At 38.4% G+C, this 25134-nt stretch overlaps 2 protein-coding genes across 2 annotated transcripts in view; one reads left to right on the forward strand and one right to left on the reverse strand.

Moving 5' to 3' along the window:
• On the forward strand, positions 1 to 15093 carry LOC145478402 (uncharacterized). The gene is made up of 8 exons (XM_081456422.1): positions 1 to 481; positions 896 to 1142; positions 4187 to 4308; positions 8772 to 9104; positions 9541 to 9711; positions 10660 to 10776; positions 11754 to 11865; positions 12306 to 15093. The coding sequence occupies exons 2-8, from the start codon at positions 920 to 922 to the stop codon at positions 13736 to 13738; spliced, it is 2511 nt and encodes an 836-aa protein (XP_081312548.1). The 5' UTR covers positions 1 to 481; positions 896 to 919; the 3' UTR covers positions 13739 to 15093.
• The window catches only part of LOC145478418 (syntaxin-18-like), a 13867-nt gene continuing 3683 nt past the window's right edge, over positions 14951 to 25134 (reverse strand). The window contains exons 2-11 of the mRNA XM_081456446.1: positions 24971 to 25038; positions 24474 to 24589; positions 24080 to 24157; positions 23409 to 23475; positions 22912 to 23018; positions 22475 to 22557; positions 21940 to 21998; positions 21055 to 21124; positions 20520 to 20600; positions 14951 to 19944 (exon numbers count right to left, since the gene is read on the reverse strand). Of these exons, the coding sequence (XP_081312572.1) occupies positions 19852 to 19944; positions 20520 to 20600; positions 21055 to 21124; positions 21940 to 21998; positions 22475 to 22557; positions 22912 to 23018; positions 23409 to 23475; positions 24080 to 24157; positions 24474 to 24589; positions 24971 to 25038 (822 nt within the window). The 3' untranslated portion in view covers positions 14951 to 19851. The remainder of the gene's footprint in view (positions 19945 to 20519; positions 20601 to 21054; positions 21125 to 21939; positions 21999 to 22474; positions 22558 to 22911; positions 23019 to 23408; positions 23476 to 24079; positions 24158 to 24473; positions 24590 to 24970; positions 25039 to 25134) is intronic.

The following is a 25134-nucleotide window of genomic DNA, read 5'->3' on the forward strand; positions in this document are numbered from 1 at the left end:
TTGGTTGTTATAATCCTGTACTTTTAACAATTTATACTCTATAATGTAGTTTTTTGTTCAAAAGAATGGTTTAAATCTTAAAATTTCCAAAAACGTCGCACAAAACAAATGCCAATCTTTTTGGCGGGAAAAAATAAGCATGCGCAACATGTTCGAAATTTGTGAATATTTCCCATGAATCCTTGCAAGACAAAATCAAATATTTCAGCAATTTGTGTCGCATTTTGGGATACTTCCGTGCAGACGGACATTGAAAGCGATTGCAGTTTCTGGTCTTTTTTAGTGTCGTTTTGCGTCCTTTGATATCTACTGAGAACGCTGCGAATTTGCCCTTTGATAGGAGTTGATCAAACGAGGAAATGCGCTGAGAGGACCCCGGAAACTCGTCATACAATCTTCACCAGCAAGCAACAACTTGCCAAATATGCACAAGGTCATTAAGAAAAACATCGTTTAAGTCCTGGAAGATTGAGAAATAAAGGTGAGATCGCTTAAATGAACTCATTGTAAATCAAATACAAGTACCTCTGGAGCTCTAGAGACGTTAAACGCTTAACAAGTCATTAATCTGAACGTAATCCAATGATGTAATGCAGGTACTGTAACTTAACTTATTCATTCGAAGCTGATGTTGCGTTAACGTTTTACCAATTTGACAATTTTGTGCCTAACGTTTGCTCACAATTATTGCTCCGTACCACATTAGATAGCTCGTGGGTTCAAAGACTGTGAGGGACTTTGATTTTTCTTTGTCCCTCACACATATGACGTGATAAATAGTAAAACTTAATTACATGTATATTTATCACTCTCGAAGTATTTACAACTTTAGAGCATACTGATACAGTAGGCTTAGAATAATTTAATGGGTGTATAAAAAATTTCTTCCACTTAGACATACGCAAAGCTGATAACCAGGATGCATATATATCTCAAAGATGGACATCAGAGGCGCTGGGTAACTGATGTCCACCTTCAAGATGGGTTTTGCCCCTGTATTGGTAATGGATTGACACGGAAGTCCTGTGCAAATGTATCAAGATTGGAGCCTGCCATTTGGTTTAAAGTTCTTGTGCTGGAGTCTGTCTCAGTAGACTGTGGAAGAAGGATAGTTAGTTGGTCCACTGGAAGTCATTGTGAAGGTTAGTTAAACTAATTAAACAACAGGAAAACATTAAAAGAGGACCTGCATGCAGATTTCCTTTTCTCTTCCTGTCTCTCTTCTCTTCCTGATCATCGTAGTTACATGTACATACACACGCTGCTTAAGTTGTGTACATAACTGGGTTTATCATTGATTTTTTCATGAAGAATGTATTTTGTAACACCTGTGACTCACACCCAAATGATATGACATGTTGGTGCACAGGCTTGATCTTAAAATTTGTTTTTAGAATTAAATGATAGCATCATTGTGGTGCGACAACTTTCAGAGTATTCTTGAAAGTGATTAGATGAAGGGGTGCCTGAAATGAAGCCCTAAGTGACTTTTGGAAATTTTCAAGGTAGCTACAATTGAAATATCTCCCAGCAATTTTCATAGATCATTCTGGTATTAATTATTGTCTTAAAAGAACTAGTATTAAAGAACTAGTTATTTTAAGACATAATAAAAAACCAAAGTAAACTGTGAAAATTGCTGGGAGGTATTTCAATCCTAGCGAACTCAAAATTTTCCAAAAGTCACTTAGGGCTTTATTCCAGGCACCCTGTCAAATTTGGAACTTTACAAGGTACTTAGTACTTTAACATAGGCTTGGCAAAATGGTGCTTTCTCTGAGAGCCAGCTGTTACCTAATTTCACAGACAGGAAGAGAGCTTATAAAGTTTCACAAGAAAAAAATACTTAAGGTAACAGTTAAAGGTAGTTAGGCTATTACGTTCCTGGTGGAACAAAGGGTGGTTACAATGCTGCGTCAGCAGACTCTGTTCGCGGCTGTTCTTTTTACCGTAGTCCAGTGATGTTGGCTTCTTTAAGCCCCTCTTCCACTGATCTCCTCCAGGTTTTCAGTGGTCTTCCTACCTTCCTTTTACCCTGCAGATTCCATTCAAGGGCCTGTCTGGTTGTATCAGATATTGTTTTCCGCAATGTGTGGCCAATCCAATTCCATTTGCTCCTAGCGATCTCTGCTGGAATACATTCTCGCTATCCATTCCATCTGCTTGAATCATATCTGCCAAGCACTGCAATGTCATAGCGGCGCATTTCGTTTGCCATTTGTGCGGCGTTACTTGTATCGTACATGGTATGTACATTCCAGATCCCAATCTTTGTTATAGCCTTCATCGTCAGAAGAGATCTCATCCATCTGGCTCCTGGCAGGGTTTCGCCAGATGGTGTCATATAGCTCACGGAAGAGACCCCCTCACGAGTCAGGCTGGTCATACTCAGTATTGTCTCCGTTTCTGTAATCATTTGTATCCACTGGTGGATGATTGGCTCAGTCAGCTTCACCAGGGTCCCCGTTAACCAGCACGTTTCAGGGTAGATCCAGGCAGGCCTTCATGGCTACTGTAGCAGCTCGGGAAGATTAATCCATCACCATGCATCACTCTGCCTAGCAATCCCCTACTTTGCCTGTTTTCACCTCCTACAACATGGACGTGGGAATTGGATTTTGGGAGACACAGTATAAAGTTATACTTATAAAGTTTCACAAGAAAAAATACTTGAGGTAACAGTTAAAGATGCAAAGGCAGAAATGCTGGGTGCTTGCTTATTAATGAGCCTCCTTGATTTTTTAACCACGCAGCCATGGGCTGAGCACTGTTCATGTTCTCTGCATTGTTTATTTTTATTTTTTTTTTTTTTTTTTTCGTTTTGTCGGTGACGAGACCCAAACTTCCTCTCAGCCAAATTTTTAATTCATGCAACCTGTGATGTTTATTCACAAAAAGCTCTTGAAACATTAATACACGGACAATGTTACGGACATTGTTTTTCTTACTGTGTGTAAAATATATTTTCTTTTGGTTTTATCAAAGCATTGGATTCAAAGGGAATAATAAATCCACTAAAAAAGTTATTATGTCAGCCATGGAATGCGCTGACGTTGCAGCTCTCTCTTTTGCTACGTGACAAAAAAGATGGTGTTTACTTTGCAAGTTTATTTTGCCCGGGGGGACAGTCTTTTTAGTTTTCCAAGTATTTTTCATATTTTGAGACAAGAGAAGTGAATTGCCATGCTGTTTTATTGAAGCAAGTTCAGAGATCAGAAGGAAAATTAAATATTTGCAAGCCAAGCAAAGAACCTGTCAGAACATGCAAGGATTGCGTCATTGGTAGGGAAATAACCACCGTACTAAAGATAGTCGTGGATAATGTTAATTCTTGAATTATGTGACTCATGTGACTACTTTGCTAAAACCAATTACTTTTAAGAAAGCAAGCTGTTGTTAATAGTGTTATTATTGTATTGTTTATATCATTCATGCCCGTACATATCCCGAAGGAAGTTCCAGATTAAGACCATTAGGTTATCAGAGATTTCACAACAGCTACAACTGATGGTGCAATAATACACTTTGTGTTGATCAAGTGATGTGGTGTCTACAGTAATCAATGAATCATCAAGGACTACTTTGTAATGTGCACTGCATTGCAGCTGTAGTGCTAAGAAAACAGTTAAATTTTAAAAGCACGGTTATAAGATCTAGAAGATCTTGGTATTAGAGCTTTACATCTCTGGTCTCCTGTAATTCAGTTGTAAAGGAGACAGGCAAATCATCTTTAGAGGCTTGTAACAAGTTGGCAAATGTTGTGAAACCATCAGTTAACTTACAATAAACAAGCTTCCATATATAGCCAAATCATGTAGTTTTATTAAACAGGGTTGCCACAGGTCAGGAAATGGTCTTAGGAAAAAAATGAAAAGAATATTTTGGTTAAGAAATTCCTAATTTTTCTTTAGCAAAACTCTGTATGGCACAATGCCTAATCTGGTGGTGCTCAAAATTGGGTGCTTGTGGGACAGGGGATAGGAAGACCTGTCTTGCTCTGGCAAGGAGGATGATTCTTGATCCTTCTGCCCTTTAAAAAATTTCAGCCATACTGTAAGGAATCAAAAGAGAAGGGGGCTATCTGCATGGTCCCCTCCCTAGACCCTTAGATCTGCTATTGTTGTCATAACGATGGGATTTACATGTTAAGTGATATATTTGTAATGCCTGTTTGGTTATTCCTTAGACCCTGACTTGCCCAATCAGCAAACCTTTTATATGGAAGGAGAATGTTATGATTATGATGCGGACATTGATGAACTGTTTGTTTTGGCTGGAAAAATCATTTGCCCAGCTGGTCAAGAAGAGGTATGTTTTACTTTGAAGGCTTCTACAGATGTATAGTGCTATTAAAATTTAAAAACTATATAAGACATGAATATGTATCCTGCGGGGGAGGGGGTAACTTGACCCATGTTTGTGTATAGGGGTACTGCCAAGGGTTTGAAATCGTCAACCTGTTTAGGACAAAAAGGCTCTAGAAACCCTACCCTGTGTACTGGGCAAAGAAACACAAAGTAACTAGACCTACCGGTACGATCTATTCTGTCAATGCACGCTAGTTATAACACTGATAAGTGGAAAAAATTTTTTTCCGACAACAATAGCATTCTTGTCAAGAAAATGATCTGATGTTGATTGATGACCTTGTAACGGCCGGTTAACGTCTCTCGGCTCCTAATATACCATACCCTGTTTAGGACAGGTTCTGACCCTGTCTAGGACAGAGGCGAGTAAAATTATATACCCTGTTCAGGACAACGAGACCAAAAAACCATACCCTGTGCAGCGGAAGGTCCCCATATAGCCCAAATAAGGGAGTCATGAACCCCTGGGATGTTTATATTGTATTTATAGCATATAGTCCTTATGCCATCTGACAGGGTACGGAAAAAATAACAAATTATGCAGAAATTTTGGGGGAAAAGTGCAGAGGAATGTGTCATTTATGCAGAAAACACACTGGATTATGCGAAAATTTCAGCAATTAACAAAACTGATGATGAAGTCCGGACAACAGTGGAACAAAAAGTATTACCCACAATATAGGCTCTTTGATGCAATGCACAACATTTTCATCAACTTTGATAATATTATATGCTTGATCTTTTAATGGTATTTGTTAACAGGTATTTCTTCATTTACGTAGTTTTCCATAGTGCATTTTACCTCATTTTGCGTTGCCATTTTACATTTAGATTTCCTTGTTGCACTCATGGAAAGTCCGTAGCTTAGTAACTAGGAACTACATGAAGTTTCTGGGCTCTTTGCCTATATTAGGTTGGAATGCCTGGAGGTTAAAAAATGGCCACAGATGAAATGGTGTTTTATTTTTGTTGCTGTTTTAGGAGAAAAACTACTTCAAAATAATCAGTCTCTTCAAAATGTGTGCTTGTGGGGTTGTAAGGCAGCTGCTTTATCACTAATATGGAACAATGTTTCTGTTTTATGAGGAAAAAAGCTCTGATTACATTTGGCAATCAGAAGAAACCCAACAGGGAAGGCCTGACAGAATGCATTCCATTGCCGCTCCACAGGCGCCCCCATTCCTGTTCTTTATCTGTTCCGTATCCCTTCCATATCCGTTCTCTATCCATTCTGCACTGTTGTGTTCCCATTCTGTTAGCATTCCATTGGTAAGCGTTCTCAGACCTCGTCCAGAAGAACGATTATTCCAAGAACTCAGTTACAAGAATGCTTCCAAGGGATTAGCGACACTCGGTTGAAACTGTCTCCTTCTGTGAGAATACAAACAATAAACTTACATTTTCGTAGTGAAAATGTCAGTCCAGTTAATTGAAAAAAATGGGAAGATGGTACATTTTGTAACTTCAAGGACAGTTACGGAGTCTTTTTCTGAAATGACACAAAGAGACCAGTAGTCTGTGTGATTACCCAAGGAAGAAAGAAGCAACCAGCTTGCCAAGCACTTTTAACGCCATCGATGAAGAAATGTAAGCAAAAGACAAACTTTTGGCTCTTGTATTTACACCAATACTTTAGTAAGATTTAACATTGAAGTATGACCGAAAACTGTTGGGCGGATACAGTAGAAACTATGGCTGGAGGACGGGAGCGGAGCAAAGTACTGCCAACAAGCCGAAGCGAGTGCAACACTCAACATTTTGTGATACTTTTAGTGATGTTATTTTAACAGGCGAATGCTCAGTTTAGATTGAATGTTATCCTTGCCGATCCTTCTGCAAAGTTGGCGAACAACACCGTAATAAAGGTCAACCAAAACATTGAGGTTTTGTTTTGTTTCTTTTGATGCGGAAACCTTTTAATCCCAGTCTAACTCGACTCGTCCATCCATTTCCTTATTTGTATATAACTCAATCTTGTTGGCAATGACAAAATGGCCTCAATGAACATGAAATGGACGAGAAGATGCAGAGAAGAAGCTTGCTTAGTGCGTGTAAACAGTAATAAAAGAGGACATTTTTGTTGCATTTTATTTATTTATTTTCTTTTACAGGTATAGTGCAAGAACATACAGATCAATACATACAAACATAATTAGAACATTTAAACTTACAATTACCTTAATTAGAAACTACAAAGAAAAAAAAAACACTGCACTACACTACAAGTATTACATAACTTATTCAACTTGAACTTAAAATAAAGAGTAATTAAGGGAATCTTAGAAAACGAAGTTTGGATAACAGCTACGGTTTTATTAATGGGAGTAAAGGTTTCCATTTTTTATTGTGGAAATGGATTTTGTTTTTTTCCACAATAAAACATTTGGTTTGAAACGTTTTTTTTTTAATTTATCAACTAACAGTCTACTACATAAAGAGCGCTTATTTAACTTACAGTGGTAAATAAAATATTTACTTTCAAGAAGGATGTAGTTGACTAGAATGCTTATATTATCTGTATCTAAAATCCCAAAGAGAACATCCTTGATATCAAACCTAATAGTTATATTTAAAGAATTAAGTAAAACCTTTAAATCATCTCAAAACATGCACACTTTTGTACAATGGAAAAATAGATGTTCTATGGTCTCCAACTCCTTTTCACAAAAATCGCATAAGGGAGAATCTATTTTTTAACCCATTGACTCCTGTGCTGGCTATAACCGGCCGTGACAAGCCTTGGCCTTTCTTCCACTTCTGATGTCATCACCCTTGACCAAAATTGGTGTCATCTATGCTCAACTTCTGCAGGCAGAAAAGGTCTTTCCATTGATACCCAGATCAGAGAGATCGGCCCAATGAAGCCTGAGATGTGCACAAAAATGCTCAAAAAGTTGAGTGAAAAACTCAGAGCATAATTTCCTGCCCCTACACATGGCTACTCCATGGCAAAAATTGCCTGTCTCGATGATGCTTTCTCAGAATGTTTTATACTGGAAGCAAGCCCAGTAGAAAGTCAATCACTGCAGCAAAAACAAAAGAAAAGGAGAAAAAGGAAAGGTGAAAAAATAAAAAATAAAAAAATGGAAAAGCCGAAAGACGTAGGTTACTTTCTCGTCTAGATCTCAAAATTTTGATTTCTGTACATGCCTGAGCAAACATGTCGTAAAACACGATGCTAGTGGAAAGAAAGGCATGCTGTCATGTTGCAAATGCCTTTTTGAGTAGATTGAGCTAATTTGGCCCATATCCAGCCAGAAAATCTCCAAAATGTCCAAAAAATGCATTTTTGGTAAAAAGCTCCAGGAGTCAATGGGTTAAACTTAAACAGTATCTTGTTTGTGTATAAGATTCTGTTTAATATTTTATGTTGGAATTCTCCTAATTTACAGTTAGTATCCAATGTTGTTTTGAAAGGCAGTAGATATATCTTTTCCCAGTCTAACTGGGATGTGTGCGAGCTGAAAGCTTCGTTATATTTCTTTTGCGCTGTTGGTATACTGGATATCTTAGAAACAAAACTGTCATATAATTACTTTGATTTAAGATTTTGGAAATTGACTTTTTTCTCTTCGGTACGGAAATTGAAATCAGTTTGGATTAGATCATGAGTTTTTGAGAAGATAGAGTTTTAATTTGTTTTTAATATTTTGCGCCATTCCTCTGGAAAAGCATTGAAGAGACTAAGAAGTAGAGAATGTTCAACTGGTGAGAGAGTTGAATATAATGGTTCCATGTTCGACTTGAACTCTCTCCGTTTGTCGTAGAGGTCTCCAATTCTTACAATTCCAAGATCAATCAGCCTACTGTTATAAATTGACTTAGATTCAATGCAAATGAACTGATTGTTCCATATAACTTGATTTGCTATTTCAGAGGATGAGGAGGGGATGTCCTCGCTTAAAAGGGTCCATGTCACAATGCATTCTTTATAAAATTCTGGTTCAGTTATCGGTTCTTTTGGGAGGCGCGGTGGCATCATGGTTAGTGCGCTCGTCTCCGGATCGAGCGGTCCGGGTTCGAGCCCTGGCCGGGGACATTGTGTTGTGTTCTTGGGCAAGACACTTTACTCTCACAGTGCCTCTCTCCACCCAGGTGTATAAATGGGCTCTGGCGAACTTAATGCTGGGGGTAACCCTGCAATGGACTAACATCCCATCCAGGGGGGAGTAGAAATACTCCTAGTCGCTTCATGCTACAGAAACCAGGATAAGCTCCGGCCTGATGAGCCACTTGGCTCGTATACAGACTTTACCTTTACCTTATTGGTTGTTTAGTGTAGTTTAGATAAAAAAGGACGTGAGATGATTCATTTCATTCTCCATTAGCTATCCATTATTTTTATGTTTTATCAATAATGAGTAATCTAATGTATTAAAATATTGTTCACTTGGTTAATCTCAGAATGGAATCTCCCAACCCTCTGATGAAGATTATGAACAGTGCCTTCTTCGTATGCTGCACTGCTACATCCTGCCAAAGATAACCTTATGTAAAGATGACTTGGACAAAGTCACAAATGCAAGAGAAAAACAGGCCTTGAACATCCAGATGTTAGATAGAAAGGTTATAGAGGAATGCAAAACCATTGATGCTTGTGAGTTACAGATGGAGGACTTACGGACTCAATTCCTTCCTGACCTAGAAGGATTCATCAACAAGGGATGGTGCTCAAAGGGATTTCTTGACCTGCTTCTTGAGGATGTTAGCAGGGAAGAACCAAGATTACGGCAACAGGTACATGCGTACATTTATAGAAGTAAAATGGATTTCTGTCTCTTCATCCAAAATGCACTTGTGGAAAGTCAAAGATGAATTTATTCATTCCATTTCTGTGATTTCTTTAAGTCTATACAGTTTATAGTCAGTTTTTTGTTTTTTTGAGGAGAGGGGGATTCAACCAAACACTTAAGATTTTGGAGGGAGGGGTAGGTAACATAGAGCCCACAGAGCCCACAGAGGGGTCACTGTATATAACAGGGACTATTCATCAAATCTTGCCAACTGGTCCCCACCCTACATGTACATGCACCCCCTTATTACAGTTTTACTGTAAAAGTTCAGCCACTTTATTCTCCCTGTAAGGGGATGGCAACTTACTATAACAAATAACAGAATACTTGTTATGTATACATGTGTAGTTCTAAGCAGTGAACGAAAACCTATTTTGCAGATTGACAAGGCTCAAGATCTAGTGCAACATGCTAAAGACATGTTGTCACAGAAATCATGTGCTGCATTCAGTGAACAGCTGAGTGCAGCCAGACAAAAGAGAGATGAAAAACAAGGAAAACTCGTAGCGCTTCTCATGGCCAGAGAACTCATTTCCAGTGCCACTCATCAGGTATGGTACTGGCGGTGAATTGTGTTGTTTCCCCTCATTACATATAGTGTATGCCAGTTCACCCAAGGCCAGCTTGCCAGTGGACTGATGGTTATTTACCCTGACTGTCAAGCTCTGTGTTTGATGGATTAATGAACACAGAAGAAACATGTTCTGTGTAGTTTTGTTTCATTATGCCCAAAATGTTGTCTTTTTCACTCAGTTAGCTTAAACAAAGAGAAATTAACACACCTTGTTTTAAACTTTCAGTCTTTGCAAACAAACTTGTAGTCCAGGCAAACTTACTTCGGGCAAAATGGTTGTCAGGCAATACATTTGTTTACCATACTGGTGTTCCTTCTGTCCATTCGGGGAACTTTCCCTTATTGCTTCATATTTTTATCCGCAATCCTATGTCATCTTAAATTATCTTAATTATTTGCATTATGCAGGGCAGTTAAAAAACTCAGGTCTGATTGCCGGGGCAAGTAAATTTTATTTTTGCTCTTGGGCAAGTGAAAATGGAAGTTTGTTGGTCCAGTGGACAAGCGAAATTAGGCCCTGTTAGTACTCTTGTGAGTCTGAATGAAAATGTCAGCTTGATAAATGATGATTTCTGGTCAGAAGCTTTTTCAAAACTTAAGTCTGCAAGATTAGTTAACCACTGAGTTGAAAGCATAGATTAGTTAGGAATTCAAGCGTACTTTGTTCGAGTTTGTCCTCTGATTGTCATACTGGTCGCTACGTCGGCGAGTAATATTATTTTCAGTGGGGGCAAGTGTATTTCAATTTTTTTCCTGCCCTGTTATGTAATGTAGATGTTCACATGCAATGGACAAAACACCCACAGTTGAACAGTTCTGGCACTCTTTATACATTGTACTGCTCAGTAATCCAAATTACATGAATGTACATTGTACTATTTTAAAATTAATTTCTTGGTTATGAACAATTATAATGATCTTTCAGGCTGCAAATGTCAAAGGAGCAATTGTTGTTGGGCATTACTTGCTGCAGCAGTATCTCGAGGAAAGGGAGAAACTTTTTGTTCTCAAAGAAAATCGCAAAAGATTTCTGGAACAGAAGGTAATGTGTAAAATGCTCTTGGTGTCCAGTTAAAAAATGCACTTTCTTCTCACCACTGTACTACCATTTGGAACCTACACTTTAAACGTCAAACCTGCACTTCTACATGTGCATTTAGTGCAACACTGCACATCAACACACACTAGAGTAAAACTGAATTTCACTGCAAAACTATTTGAAACTAAATTTCAACCTCAAACGTCTACTATTCCTCAGAGCATGTCCATCTCAATTTAAGTACAGTTGTTCTGTACTTCCACTCATGCACCTTTAGAAGTTAAAGGTCGAATCTACAATCCCACCTTAAACCCACACTTCCACATGTACCTCAAAGTTGAGTGTCCACAAGGACACTTCTGTTTCAATTCTGCATTCCCTTTTTATCTTCCACCCAAAAATTAACTTTTCCCAAACTTTTGCATCTATTTGAAAGCTCCCTTCTACTAGTGAACTGCAACGTTCCACCTCAAAACAACGCTTTGCCCAAAAAACTGCACTTCCAGCCCAAACCGTCGTATCCTTTTCGAAACGTACATGTAATCCCGGCCCATATGACCTCAAAACTATTCTTCCGCCACAAAACCACAAGTTTAGCCTCAGAATTACACTTCGCCCTTAAAACTGCTATACCACAAAGAAACTGTACATCCACCCAGAACTTAGCCTACAGCGTACTTGCGCTAAACTTAAAGGTACAGTTTCTCAAAACTACACTTTTCCATCTTCACCACCACAAAAAGGCACTTCGCTCCATGGTTAGATCGGTCCAAGCTGCTCCAAGTCAGTTCGCTCCAACGCGCATATAGATTATTCCTGGTTCTTTCATCCACTGCCAAGCCAAACTCGGTTACCTGTGTGGAGCGATCTAACTTTTGATTGGAGCGAAATGACTCGGAACGATCTAGCCATGCAGCGAAATGACCTTAATTTATTTTCGGATATCACTTTATTTATTTATTTGTTTGTTTGTGTTAAAGAACTGCGCTTTGAGTGTAAGAGAAATGTTGCAGTCTGCCGTGGAAGAGCTGATGGAAAAGGGCTACACTGATGCTAATGACGCTAATGCGTTAGGATCACGTGCCACTGATGGTAAGCTGGGAAACTCATCCAACAAAAATACTGAATCTTCTGATTATATATGGATCACTGAAGTGAATTATTTAATGCAACTAGTAATACAGGTGTTGTTTTGTAGATTAAATACAGTTGTTGAACCTTGTTAAAGGACACCCATAGACTACGAGTAGGCTATCTTTTGCTCGAAATCCGTGGGGAAAAACGCAGAGAAGCCGGACGCAACACAAGTGAGCGGTCGTAAGCGTGCGAGCGTCACGTGCGAAAGTAGCTACTCGCGGCGCCGCTCACATGTCACGCTCGCAGTCACGCTTGCACGATCACATGTTGTGCGCACTTTCTCAAATATGTTCGACCAAAAAAGAGACTGCTCGCAGTCTATGACACCCACTTACTACTGTTGTATCATAAAACGTCTACCCTTGTATAACTTTGTCCTTTGTTAAATTTGACAGTGCTCGAAGGAGTTTGGAAGCCGGAATGGCAGAGGCTGGGTGAAAGAATTGCTACTTTGGTTAACAATGAAGAACACCCGGTTGGAAACCACTTCAAACAATTTTGCCTGAGGATCCACGCCCTCTGTCAAGAGCTCGTCGAGGCTGGGAGAAATGGCAGCTTTGCCGAGTTCACTCCTTCCTGTTCGCCCTTTGGGAAACCTGGTCCAAATCAGTACGAAATGTACGGCTTGGAGGACTTTGCGGTGGAGTATCACAGACCCAAATTGCAGTTTTTACAAACGGAAATTGCTAAGCAGCTAGACACTGCAACAGAGTTCTTGTCCGATTTTTTCAATAACAAGGACGTACAGTTCAAGAACAAAATAAGGCTTTGCTATGAGCAATGTTTCTACGACAAAGAGCACGCATTTTTGGCTTGTGTCTATGAGCTTGCTTATCATCAGCACGTGGATAAACTTGAACGGGATGTACAAAGGCTCCGAAGACTGCCGATAAAGTTACTGAATTTACAGATGAAAGACGAGTGGTGGCTGGAGCTTTTTGAACAACGCACTTACCAGACAAGTGTCGACGAAGGCCACCTTCGACCATTCACAGAGGCTTACATGAATGGCACTCTACTAGAACAGACAGCTACAGGCCTGAGTGGTTCTTACGACATGATTGATGATATGGATGACTTCGTTGAAGAGGAGGTAACACGAAATGGTATGGACAGCCTCTTCGGAGGTGACTTGCCACAAAATGTTGATTCATTTCGGAGCTTGTGCATTAGCGCTATTCGTAATCGCTCAAAAACCATAACTGCAGAGGGAGGTCAGCCACCCCTTGACGAACCTGATACAAGCCGTCCGAAGGCCAAGCCTAGGGTGGAGACTGTCCTCAGTTCCAGTGCACCAGCAGGCGACATGGGATTAACCATGGGTGAGATCATTGATCTATGGGAGACAAACAAAGACACAAATGAGGATGAAAATGGCCAGCCTCATAAAGCCACGCTAGAGAGAACACTTTCAAAAAGCCAAGGTGATGTTGGCAAACAGGATAGTAGAGTTTGTGGAGAAACATTTGAAGATCACTTTGGTCCAGCACTGCAGAACATGAGAGACATTTTCAAGGTCACAAGCCCCCTAAACAAGCTGAAATGCTTGACCTCTTCCCTCCGGAAAATCACCAATGCTGTACAGGAGCTACGAATGCGAAGTGGAAAAGACAGTTTTGCTGCAGCAGTGAATGCAGAGGATCTGTTGCCACTTCTAGTCCTCATGATGCTCCAAATGGAGCCTTGGGAGGTTGCCGCCATGTGGCCCCAGCTGGCGTTTACAGAAGACCTGATGGCACCTTTTCTGTCATCTGGGTGCCATGGCTGGGCCCTTGTGGAGTTTCAGATGGCACAAAGAATTTTACACGACCTTTGTCAAGAATTCTAAACGTAGCTAAACTATTGTTTTAAATAATTGCAAGTTTGTGTGCCCAGGGCATAAAAACATATGATGATGCACTGCAAGAAACAATTTTGTTTTAGTCAAAGTGGTGACCCTTCACATGACTGTGGAAAGTGATATAACTTTAAAAGAATTGATTCACCAATGCATCGATGTTTGATGTTAAGTACAAACATATGACGATTGTTTTATATATACACAACACACATGCAATTTTTCGTAGGGAGATGTTGCTGTAGCATACTTTTGTAATGTACAGAATAGAATTGAATGACAGGTTGAGTGAACGTTCAACTTATTGTAACCAAGTGCACAGCCCATAGTCATGTTAGTAGTTACTTGACACTTCATGTCTCACTGAGGTCTTCAAGTCACAGAATTTTTCAGTTCTTACCTGCGTTAGTCATACATGATTAACAAGCTACGTAAGAAGAAAGCTGTGTCGGAAAGTCTTTAGTCATGTATGACTTCACAACCCTGCCGGTTCCCTGTTTGGCGTTGTACCTTAACTGGAATTCATGGGTTCAAATCCTTCGATAGTTCTCAATTTTATTTTTTTGGACTACTTTGCGAATGTTGATAAATTGTACGCAACTGTTATGTTCCCTTTTCCACATCAAGTCATTCTGTCCACAAATCATGTTCATGTGATTCATATCCAGGACTTGTAAATCTATACACTCACACTGACCTTCCTAATTTAATCTCGATGCGGCGAGTCCCCAAGAACTCTCTGGTGTTTCGTAGGTAAACAAAACTTACATTTTTTCCACCTGTTCCTAATGCATGACTTCCCAGGTCGGTGGTAGATTATCAAACCAGGACGTCTGATAATTCATTCAGCTTTCCATGACTTGCTAGATGACTTACAAAAGAATGACACAGTTGTTTGATATTTTGAATTTTTTATACTATTCTTAAACATTTGATAGCAGCGTCATTATAGACACTGCTTTGGGATAGTAAATAGAAAATACGACAAATTCAGAGGAAAATAGAGAATTCTGTTGATTAGATGGTGCAATTTTTTGGTAAATTTGCAAAGTGAAGACTTGGAAGTGTTACAATTAATTTTATTACTCTAGCTGGCTTCTCTCATGAAACTTTCTTTTTCTATTCATGTGGAACAGTCTTTCATGCCGTCTCTTCGTATGGGTAAAGGAAGTGAGAGACTGGTTCAGAGACCTTTTTTTACCATTTTGTAACACTTTCCTTGCAGTGTTGTTGTATGCAAGTTTGACAGGAAGTTGCGCCAGTTTATTACGCTTGTGAATATGTAAAATAGTGTTCTATTTTCTTACTAGGTTGCTGTAAAATAAAATTGTTTATTTTGTCTATAATTGCAAATTATAAAATTTGTCTCTTTTTTAGCAAAATGAATCGTATGGAAGCCTACTTGAGTTTTCACCACCCTGGTTTGCTCCAACAATAAACGCATGATGAAGTAATCGCGAATTTCAAAAAGGGTGTTGGGTTGTATTACAATGTCATTCTATAGCGTATGATTGCAGCATTATGGTGATATCCTATTTTTTTTCCTACTCATTTTTCTCTTTTTCGATTCAAAAGTCTGAATCCTGCTCGAGGATTCCAAATCCTGTCAGAACAGGTGTTTGCAGACGTTCAAGTTCCTCGTTCTCAAAACGCCATTTGTACGAGTGTGTCTATTGATCGTACCCTTTTCTGTACGTTAGTTGTGTTCTTTATCGCGTCTCTTACTTGGATGTGTCAGTCGTAATATATAGATTTAGGCCAGCCTGAAAGCGTAGCTCCTGGGCCGGGTTGTTCAAAGCCCGATTAAGCTAACCCAGGAAAAGGTAGAATTTTTATTTCAGGTAACTTTGCAGTGAGGTTTTCTGTATATTGTTTGGCCTTCTGTTTTGAGTTTTAATAATCACCAAATACACAAAACAAAGCAGCAAAAAACATTTGTATAGAAGACAAAGTTATAATTCAGTTAACTTTTAATCCTGGGTTAGCGTTAACTGGCTTCGGAACAATCCTGCCCTGTTTTCAACAAGTTAAGCTGACATGAGCCCGCGATCCAATCGAAAACCAGCACTTGGTCAGCGGTCACGAACAATAGGGACTTTAAGCAGCGGGAACGCGGACGGCGACGGGGACGCCGAAACCTGTGAGAAGGCTGGGGAGAGAGCGCCGTTGTGGGGGGAATTCACAAACATTAAGCAGCACCGTCGGAAACCGCGGTTTCCGCACTATCAAGCTTATTGACATAATTGATACGCTGTGGCTACATGTCCGGCAGCCGGACAGGTTTTTTAGAATACTCCGTGTCCGGCACCAAGCGCATGTTCATACAAGGATCTTTGGCGTGTGAATTCTGTTTTGTATGTCGTTATAACTGCGGACTCGGATCAGACAGTCTGTTATGAATTGCGACTATTTTTAGAGACGTATTGTGTTTATATCAAGCTAAAGAACGCTTTAATTTATTGAGACAAAGCTTCGTAAGAAGATAAATGGGTTTTGAACAGAATTGTGGATGATTTCAGTTGCATCAGTTTTACGCTTTCAGTGTTTTGGGAACCCAAAATACTAGGGATTTGTGACAGCGTTCGGGGTAGTTCGGGGGGAGGGACGGGGAATTTTGTTGAATGATGATGTCTTGAATGTCCAGGAACTTTCAAAACCTTTGTCATAAAAGAAGGTATGTTATTAAATCACTATGCATGATAGAAGTTGAATAATTATTATTGTTGAACAAAAGTAATTGTGGTTGAAGTTGAACAAATATTGTTGTTGAATGAAAATGATTTTGGTAGAAGCTGAATAATTATTTTTGTTGAATGAAAATCATTTGGGTTGACGTTGTACAAATATTGTTGTTGAATAAAATTATTTTTGGTTGAAGTTGAACAAATTTTTTTGTTGAATGAAGAGAATTTTGGTTGAAGTTGAAAGAAAATGCGTATTGTTGAATATAAATATAAAATGTTGAATATAAATATATGTTGTTGAACATAAATATAAGTTGTTGAATGTGAAGGTGCAAGTTGTTGAATTTTGCAACATTTGGCTAACCAGAGTCGGACATAGAGACACAGCGTAATTGATATTCGTCCTCTGCTTATCAGGATGAACTAGGATGACTTCATTGAAAGAAGTTCGCAATCAACTCTTGATAATCCACGATGAAGGTGTGTTAAACGATGACGAACTTGTACTCTTGTACGATTTAAACCGGTCGAATGATCTCGACCAACCTTATGATTCCTTTCCTGATTTTAACTTCGATGGTTTGAAGACGACGAGTGCCGGTCCGAATTTCGCTTCCACAAACGCAACTTGCCTCTTCTCGCTGAGTTGTACAATGAAGTAAATGAACTTATTATCAGCATATGTTTAATCAGACCGGCGCGACAAATCAGTGTGCCGACTGATAAAGATCTAAGTAAACCACTGATCTTACGACTGAAAATGTAAACAGCTACACAAGTTTTAATGGTGTCTACCCTTTTAAATGTGTTAGAATTTCACCATAATGAGCCATTTGACATTTGAAAACTTCTTGAAAGGAAAAATTTCGATTGAAATTCGTGTAAGTTGTTTTTATTTACATAAGCTTTCAAAAAAAAGATATTTCACGGTACTCACATGTTCGCCGACTGGCTTGAGTTCGCTTTAGATTTCTCGACGTTCCTTGTAAATGAAATATCTCACATAACAAGAGAAAACAAGCATTAAAGTTCCTCCAAATTAGTAACACAGGTTATTTAGCGTTGACACAGTAGAGGAAACGAAAGCGAAATCTCAGGTTTTCAAACAACGCGAAATGAGCTTCACTCACGTCGAGCCCCAACGCAGAACGTCAACCCGTTTCTCGCCAGTCATGCGAGGTGGACCTTTTGGCTTTTCCCTGATCTTATGGCGTTCCCGTCGCCGTCCGCGTTGTCGTTGTTTAAAGTCCCTAACACCGCTAGCCATGATAACCATGAGAAAATCAACTCATGGGTTTCCTTTTCTTTCCTATGTGAGTATGGGGCTCCGCTATAAAAGGTACTTTCATTGGCGTTGAGGTCTTTTAATTTGAACCTGACGCGTTAACAGGAAACGCAACCTTAGCTCGGAGGTTAAGGAGAATAAATCAAAAACCACAAAAACGTCCTTGTTATTCTTAGCCCTTACTTCTCCGTCAGAGCTCTTTTCGTCTCTGAGCTAAATCAGGATCCTGATATGTCGATACGGGTGCATTCCTCTTAAAAGTTATGGAATCTCGATTACACCTCACCTCATCCACTGATAAAGCACATTTTAAAATGTTTGCCCACTGACTTCAAATGCGTAAAAAGGCGCTCAGAAGGACCATGGTATATTTACCCCTTGTAACGTCATCAATTTCGCGATAGGGCATGGTTTTAATATTTGTCTGATAAAGAACGAAAAGCTCATCTTGCAAAGCTTGCTGAATCGGGCTAGAGATACGCGTACACCTACACGAATCCGTCCTTTGAAAAGTGAAGACAAACTTGTCCTTCCTTACCACTGACATTTTTTCTTAAACGTTCACAAAGACAACTAAAGTTGTTCTGGAGAATGAACATCACAGCCCCTACAGAATAGGAGAGAAAAAGAATTGTAGAATGCCAAAAGAAAAGAGAACACCCAAAGAAATATTAAAATACGTTGTCTTGAAGGGAACAGGAATAGGAAAGTATTCATGTTTGGTCTTCGGAACGGAAAAACGTACTGCGCATCTTTCTGCTCATCCCTAGCCTCAGGTAATAATGCGGGCTGCAATGGCAGAAAGAAAGGCAGCGTCAACGGCGGAGCGACTAAATTCCCGCCATTTTTTCAAACTTGGAGCCTGGCGTCAAAACTCGCGCATGCTTATGACGTGTTTCCTCTCTGAATGTATGAACTTTAATCGTCCGTTTTGGGGGAAAATCTTGCCTAGTTTCCTGCTCTCGAAATTTCGCCTCGGTCAATGGTTTTCGGCAACAAAAAAAAAATCCAGGAATCTTGATTAATGAAGACATTATCTTTTTATTTCGTCCAGATGTAACGAAATCTTCCTCATTTATGTTAAAGCCTCCTAGACGTATTTCCAAAATAACCTAAACGCTTAAATCTATCGTGTACACGTTTGTCTCGACGTATTTTCTAGTTGAACTGTATTCTACTTTAGACTTCTCAGAACGGAACTTATAAGCCATAACCAATTCAGTTTACGTTCTTTCACTCTTAGTTTCACTGGAAACACTTCCACCTGTTTAGAACTGATCTTTTAGTCGGCTTTTACTCAACATGGGCATTAGATCAACGTTGATCAAATCCGCGTTATAAATTTAACATTCAATGAGTTCGTAAAATTTAACTTTATTCCTAATTCATTAACTACGCTATTCCCTAACCAATGGAGTTAAATAGTGCTCGTTAAGCCATTTACTAAGGCTATCACTGAATCGCTCTTCATATCCCTTAACGGTTCTGCGGTGTTAAATAGCCTGATATTCAATTAGACAACTTCCTATAGCTTCATTACTCAGTAAAGCTAGAAAGGACTGAACTAATAGTGAACTTAATGACGGACCTAACAGAGAAATTAAGGACTGGCTAACTACAGACTTTCTACAACAACCGACTGCCAGACTAACAGCTAATTGACAATCGTTGACGATTTCAACGAGATCCTGGTTTGTTCTTTGGGCACTTTTCGCCTGGCCCACTACACATTAATATTTTTCATTCGATAAAAATTGTATTTTATCACAAACTCTTGCCTTTCATTCTGTAAAACTTACAAAACGTTACCACGACCTCATTGTGTACAAAACTAGACATTACTTACTTTAGACGTTAGGGATATCATTTTTAATTGGCATTATATGGACATGAAATTTTTTAAATTATTCTTTCGTGTACTTTTGAATTTGTTTATAATTTGTTTATAACTGACTGCAATCTTGGACAAAATAAATGGAACATCTGGACCACCCCTCCCCCCATTTCAATGATGCCAAAATGGGGCATTTTTGCTCCTTCGCGCCTTCATCATTGCTTTGGGGGGGGGGGGATGGGGGATAATTGTTCCATTTTATTCTGTCCAAGATTGCTGATTAACTTCAAACTGATAACATTCAGTTGTACCAGTCGAGAAATAGCAGAGACAGCGAACACATCACCAAAAAGAACAGTATCCAAACTCTAAAGCTGGCGTTATTTTTGATAGCCTGTGAAAAACAATGAAAACAATAATGAATAATATACGTGTATATATCTACATTAATTTTTTAAACAGTGTTTTAGAAAAATGTAATAGTTTGCAATTGTGCAATTGTTCATGCACGCTGAATAGTTGAAAGCCTGAACAAGAGTTTTCTGAAAAATGTTTTCTATGACGCTATAGAAGTACTAACAGTATTCTTTAGCGCCACAAAAAAATAACATGCGAGAGTCTGAAAACTTTCCACTCTTTTTTTATCATCTCTATTTACCATTCAATGACTAGCACCCTTAAAACATATCACACAAATTTAATGCCCAAATGTAACAACTTTTGAAGCACACTCTAAGAATTTTTGACGCATAACGTAACAAATTTTTTTCACGAGATGTAACAATGTTTTAACGTAAAAGGTCAGGATACTCTACATGTACCTTACGTTACGTTATGTTTTGTTACGTTTCGTTTCGTTATGTTTTGTTAATAACGTTAGACAGACGTACATCACTTTAACATACATATAGCATTCTCATGTACAAGTGCTTTCAGCATAACACGTATTGTAAGAAGTTAGGCATTCACCTCTCTAATCTGTTCATTTCCTCCTTTGACATTTTCTGTTGTTCCCACAGCTGTTTCATATATTCTATCTATCTGAGTGGACTGTCAATGAAAACAAGAGAAAAAGTTTCTTCACTGACTCTGACTAAGTTAATAATAATAGAAATTAAGGGTTGGAAATGGTATCTTGAGCTTTAAGGAATATATCAAACACGAAAGGCAGTGTTTGACCACATTTCTAAACTCAGAGAAGAGAGTTGAGAATACGACTCGATACCACGCGCAGCGGGGTATTTTTAACGAACTTCGATGTGTTTGGAAATGTGGTCCAACACACTGAAGACAGTGTTGATATATCTTCTTAATCGAAACTAAAACTAAGGAGAAAACGGAGAATTAAAATCGTAAAAATCTAAGACCAGATATCCAAACACCGTCACGGTCTTGACTTCCTTTGTTTAAACTCGATGAATTATTAGTAATGAATTTGAGAAAAAAAGATGCAAGCAGATCAGTTTTAACCTGATTACATTAAACTGTTCTTTCGCATTCTCACCTGATGTAGAACCTTTTCGGAAAATATTTCTTGTAGCTGAGAAATCTCCACCACTCTTCCTTCAATCTGCCTGAAACATTGAACCGGAAAACTAAACATACACAATCTTACCATTAAAATTGATACTTTGTCATCATGTTTCTGGTATCAGACTGTATAAATTCATCTAGTATTTAATGCTACCAAATTGTCATGAAGATGAAGATGAACATGGGAGATGACCAACGAATAGATGTGTTTCACAACAAATGCCTCCGGAGGATTCTCAAAATAAAATGGCAAGATCACGTTACCACTAGAGAGCTCCTTGAGAAGGCAGAGACGAAGTTCCTTAGTGAAGAGGTTAAGAAGAGAAGATGGAAGATGATAGGGCATGTCTTACGACAAAACAGAAACAGCCATACCAACATAGCCCTATCATGGACACCTGAAGGAAAAAGGAAGAGAGGAAGGCCTAAGACCACCTGGCGAAGAACAGTTGAGAGAGAGAGGAACAGCGCAGGATGGCGTACATGGGATGAGGCAAGAGCTGCTGCAGCCAACAGAGAAAATTGGAGGCATTCTGTGGAGGCCTTATGTGCCACGAGGCACAAAGAAGCTAAGTGAAGTGAAGTGAAATTGTCATTACCTTGTATGTGTAATATTTAAGAAATAGAAAACATGTACCGTGTTTCTATGGAGTTATAGAGACACGATTTTTAACCAATCAGCGCGCGTATTTTCTTAGGACTGTTAACACTGGTAACACTGCACATACACTGTGACTTAGATTTAAGTCAAGTCTACTCTCCAAGGCATTGAATGTTTATATCATAATTAAAATTGTATTAAATCTACTGGCACCGAGATGCATTGCTCTAATAAAAAATAGATTTATTTGCATACCTTACTTCATCCACTAGACTGTTCATTTCAGTAAATAGTCTTTTGTTTTCCATTTCAAACTAAGTAATAACAGCAAATAAAACAAGATTAGAGTGCACGTATTTTTCCGCAATTAAATAAAATTAAGACTAGTTACAAAACGCTTGTTTATTTTCGTGTTCCTTGTGCATGTTTACCAAAACATATGACTGTTTTTCAGTGTAAAGTTAGCCATCTTGACCTAGTGCTTGGTCAATAACCAACGTATATGTATTACATACTTCTCCCTTGACATGCCACAATTTTGATTATGTGCTTATGTCCTTTATAGTTCTACCTATTAAATCTTCTACATCATAATATTTGTTTTTCATTCTTTTAAAAAAACTTAATTCCAAGTTTACAAATTTTGTCACTCTTACTACGGTACATCTAGTACACATGTAGCTCACAGCTTCAAATAGCTCAAGTACACAAACTACTGTAGTTTGTACACAAACTAATGTAGCCGTAAGCCTGTAAATTTATGTTCCCAAAATTTATTTTGTTTGCCTACCATCTGCACTTCCTCTGGTGTTAATTCTTCATCTTCACCAGGAGGGGGACCCAAATCAAGTGGTTGAGGCTGACTTTTGGATTCTGATGGGAGTAGACAAAAGTAAGTTTACAGCTAGTTCTTAAACCATAACCCATTTTCTGACTTAACATGTACGTTAATTTAATATTATAATCAAGTTTTTGTTGTGCAAAAGTCTTAAAATTATCTGTGGGTAAATCCTTGGCAATCTTTGACATTTTTTGCTACACTTTACTAATCTGATCAGTTTTGGAAGACCACTGGTCATGTTTGATTTTCCACAAACTAAATATTAATGTTCAAGACATTCAAGATGTTTTAAAGCTTAGCACTTTCAGGAAGAGAAAGGGGGCTGCAATTACCAGCACTGAATGGCACATTAGAGATTGCAGCATATATTAATGTATAATACCAACCTTTAGATGTAGCTTCAACAACATTTGAACCAGACGAATTTGACACAAGCTCTTCAGTGGCATTTGCTTCTCTTTTCATTCTCTTTTGATCAGGCTGTAGCCTAGAGCTAATCAGAAAATATACAATATAAGGAGGACAACCTATGGCAAACTTATCAGCAAGACCCCAAGCTATGTAAACTTCAAGTAACTTGTCCTGGTACAAGAGATGAAATCAATTTCAGTTGTAAGGGTGGACATATTTAAACAATGTTATCTAAACTTTTTACTCATGGAAGCTGAACAGTATCACAGGAGGCTTAGTTTCTTATTACAGACTACAGACTTACTGTTAGTTTTCATTTATCAATGAATGGTGCCGCATTAGGATTGCATCCATGGACTCATAATGATATGTACCATCTTTTAATCAACTGATGTTTGTCAGTGACCTAAACATGGATCAGATTTCCACTGCGGTTCACACATTGTAAAGTACCCTTGAGAAATAATCTTACATTCGTTTTTTGTCGACCACTCTCTTGACTCTGATTGCTCTCTGTTCGCTGTACAACTTGCAAACCACTGAAAATTAAATGTAGTTAAATTACAGTACAAGGAGATACAGGGCTACATTACAGTACAAGGATCAGATACAGGGCTACAGCACATCTTGGTGTAATTAAAAGAACTGATCTCTCTTGTTTTCTTATTTCCCAAGTTTTGGAGAAACATTTCACAAACAAATGGATATTTTAATTTCTGGGAAGACTAAAAAAAGGAAATTTATGGGTTCTTGACCTTAAAAATTCAAAATTGCAGACAAAACTGATGCACACATATATTCATGACTGCAAATTTCAAAGACAATTCCACCTGATTTTTCCAAACCGTGAAGGTATGAAGTTTAATACTACATAGAGAAATAATTGGAAATTGCTATTTGAAGGAAATTTCAATTAGAATTCTACTAAAACATGTACACACTAACTACTAAAACACTTTTGATTTCTATGTGGAAATAGTTGATGAGACCTTTGGCCTTCTGATGTAAAATTCTGCAATGCTTCAGGAAAGGTAGGAGTACAGATTTCGCAGTGGTCAGAAAGAATGTCAAGGCATCTTAGTTGAGAGCCTGTGGCATTGTTTTTCTTCACAAATTGTACATTAGCTACATTATATAGCTTACCTTTTAAGTATTGCCCCAGCATTTCCAGCACAGTATCCCTGTGTGTTGTCACTTGATCACTTCTCTTCTGTTGTAAGGCTGTGAGGAAAATCTTAATTTTAACTTGTTACATGTACATGAGGTGCACTATTTAATGTACAGAATATTCCATTTCTGGAGAAACTGAGAATTCACTTGCTCAAAAGAAGTCCACAGACCCTCTATTTTTGCCTTTCCCCTGCCCCACCCCTTTGCATTTTGGCTTGTTCATATCCCACTCAGCAGGATAATATTTTGCCAAACTTCCGATCTCATGAACTCAAGACAAAATATAGGGTCTGTGGACAGACTACAAACTAGCTTGTTTTATTTTGTTTTGTTTTTTTTAGTACATCTTCATACATGTGTATAGTACCTTCATTTTTAAGGGTTTGTATAGCAACTGAACAAGTCCTCATGTATGTTTCTGCATCAGTGTCTATCTGATCCCTCTCTTCATCGGTCATACTGGAGACTTCTAAACTCAAATGACTGGGTAGACACAAATGAGGGCAAAAACAATTATAATATTATACCTTTATTACCAAATTCAGCTGTAAATCTCTAAAAACTCCAGAAAACTATATTTTAATAATTACGGAGCAACTTCACGTTGAGATCACAAGAACAGTTGTTACATACTGTATGAGAGCGAGTTTAACCACATGAAAAGATTGACTATACATGTAACTACAACAAATGCCAACCTCAAATACACCCTGTATACAGAAAATAGAACCTTATGTAACAGTAACTTACAGTAACTTAATTATTTTAATTATATATTTATTGATTTACAAGCCTTAGTGGCTTGCAGCTTAAGCAAAACTATTCTGGGCGAGCTACTATCACTTTAACAGCATTACAACTCACCTGAATGGACTGATATAGTCTTTCTGGTGTTTCAGGAGAAAGTCTCTCAGCTTTGTGATGTTGACCAGCTGTTAAACAAAATACATCAATTAAAACAACTAGTTTGTTATTGCAGTTATCAATTGCTTATCTCTGTTTTTGCTACATGTGCATGCAATCATGTA

This window comes from Orbicella franksi, chromosome 2 (assembly GCF_964199315.1).
Source record: "Orbicella franksi chromosome 2, jaOrbFran1.1, whole genome shotgun sequence".
Taxonomy (NCBI): domain Eukaryota; kingdom Metazoa; phylum Cnidaria; class Anthozoa; order Scleractinia; family Merulinidae; genus Orbicella; species Orbicella franksi.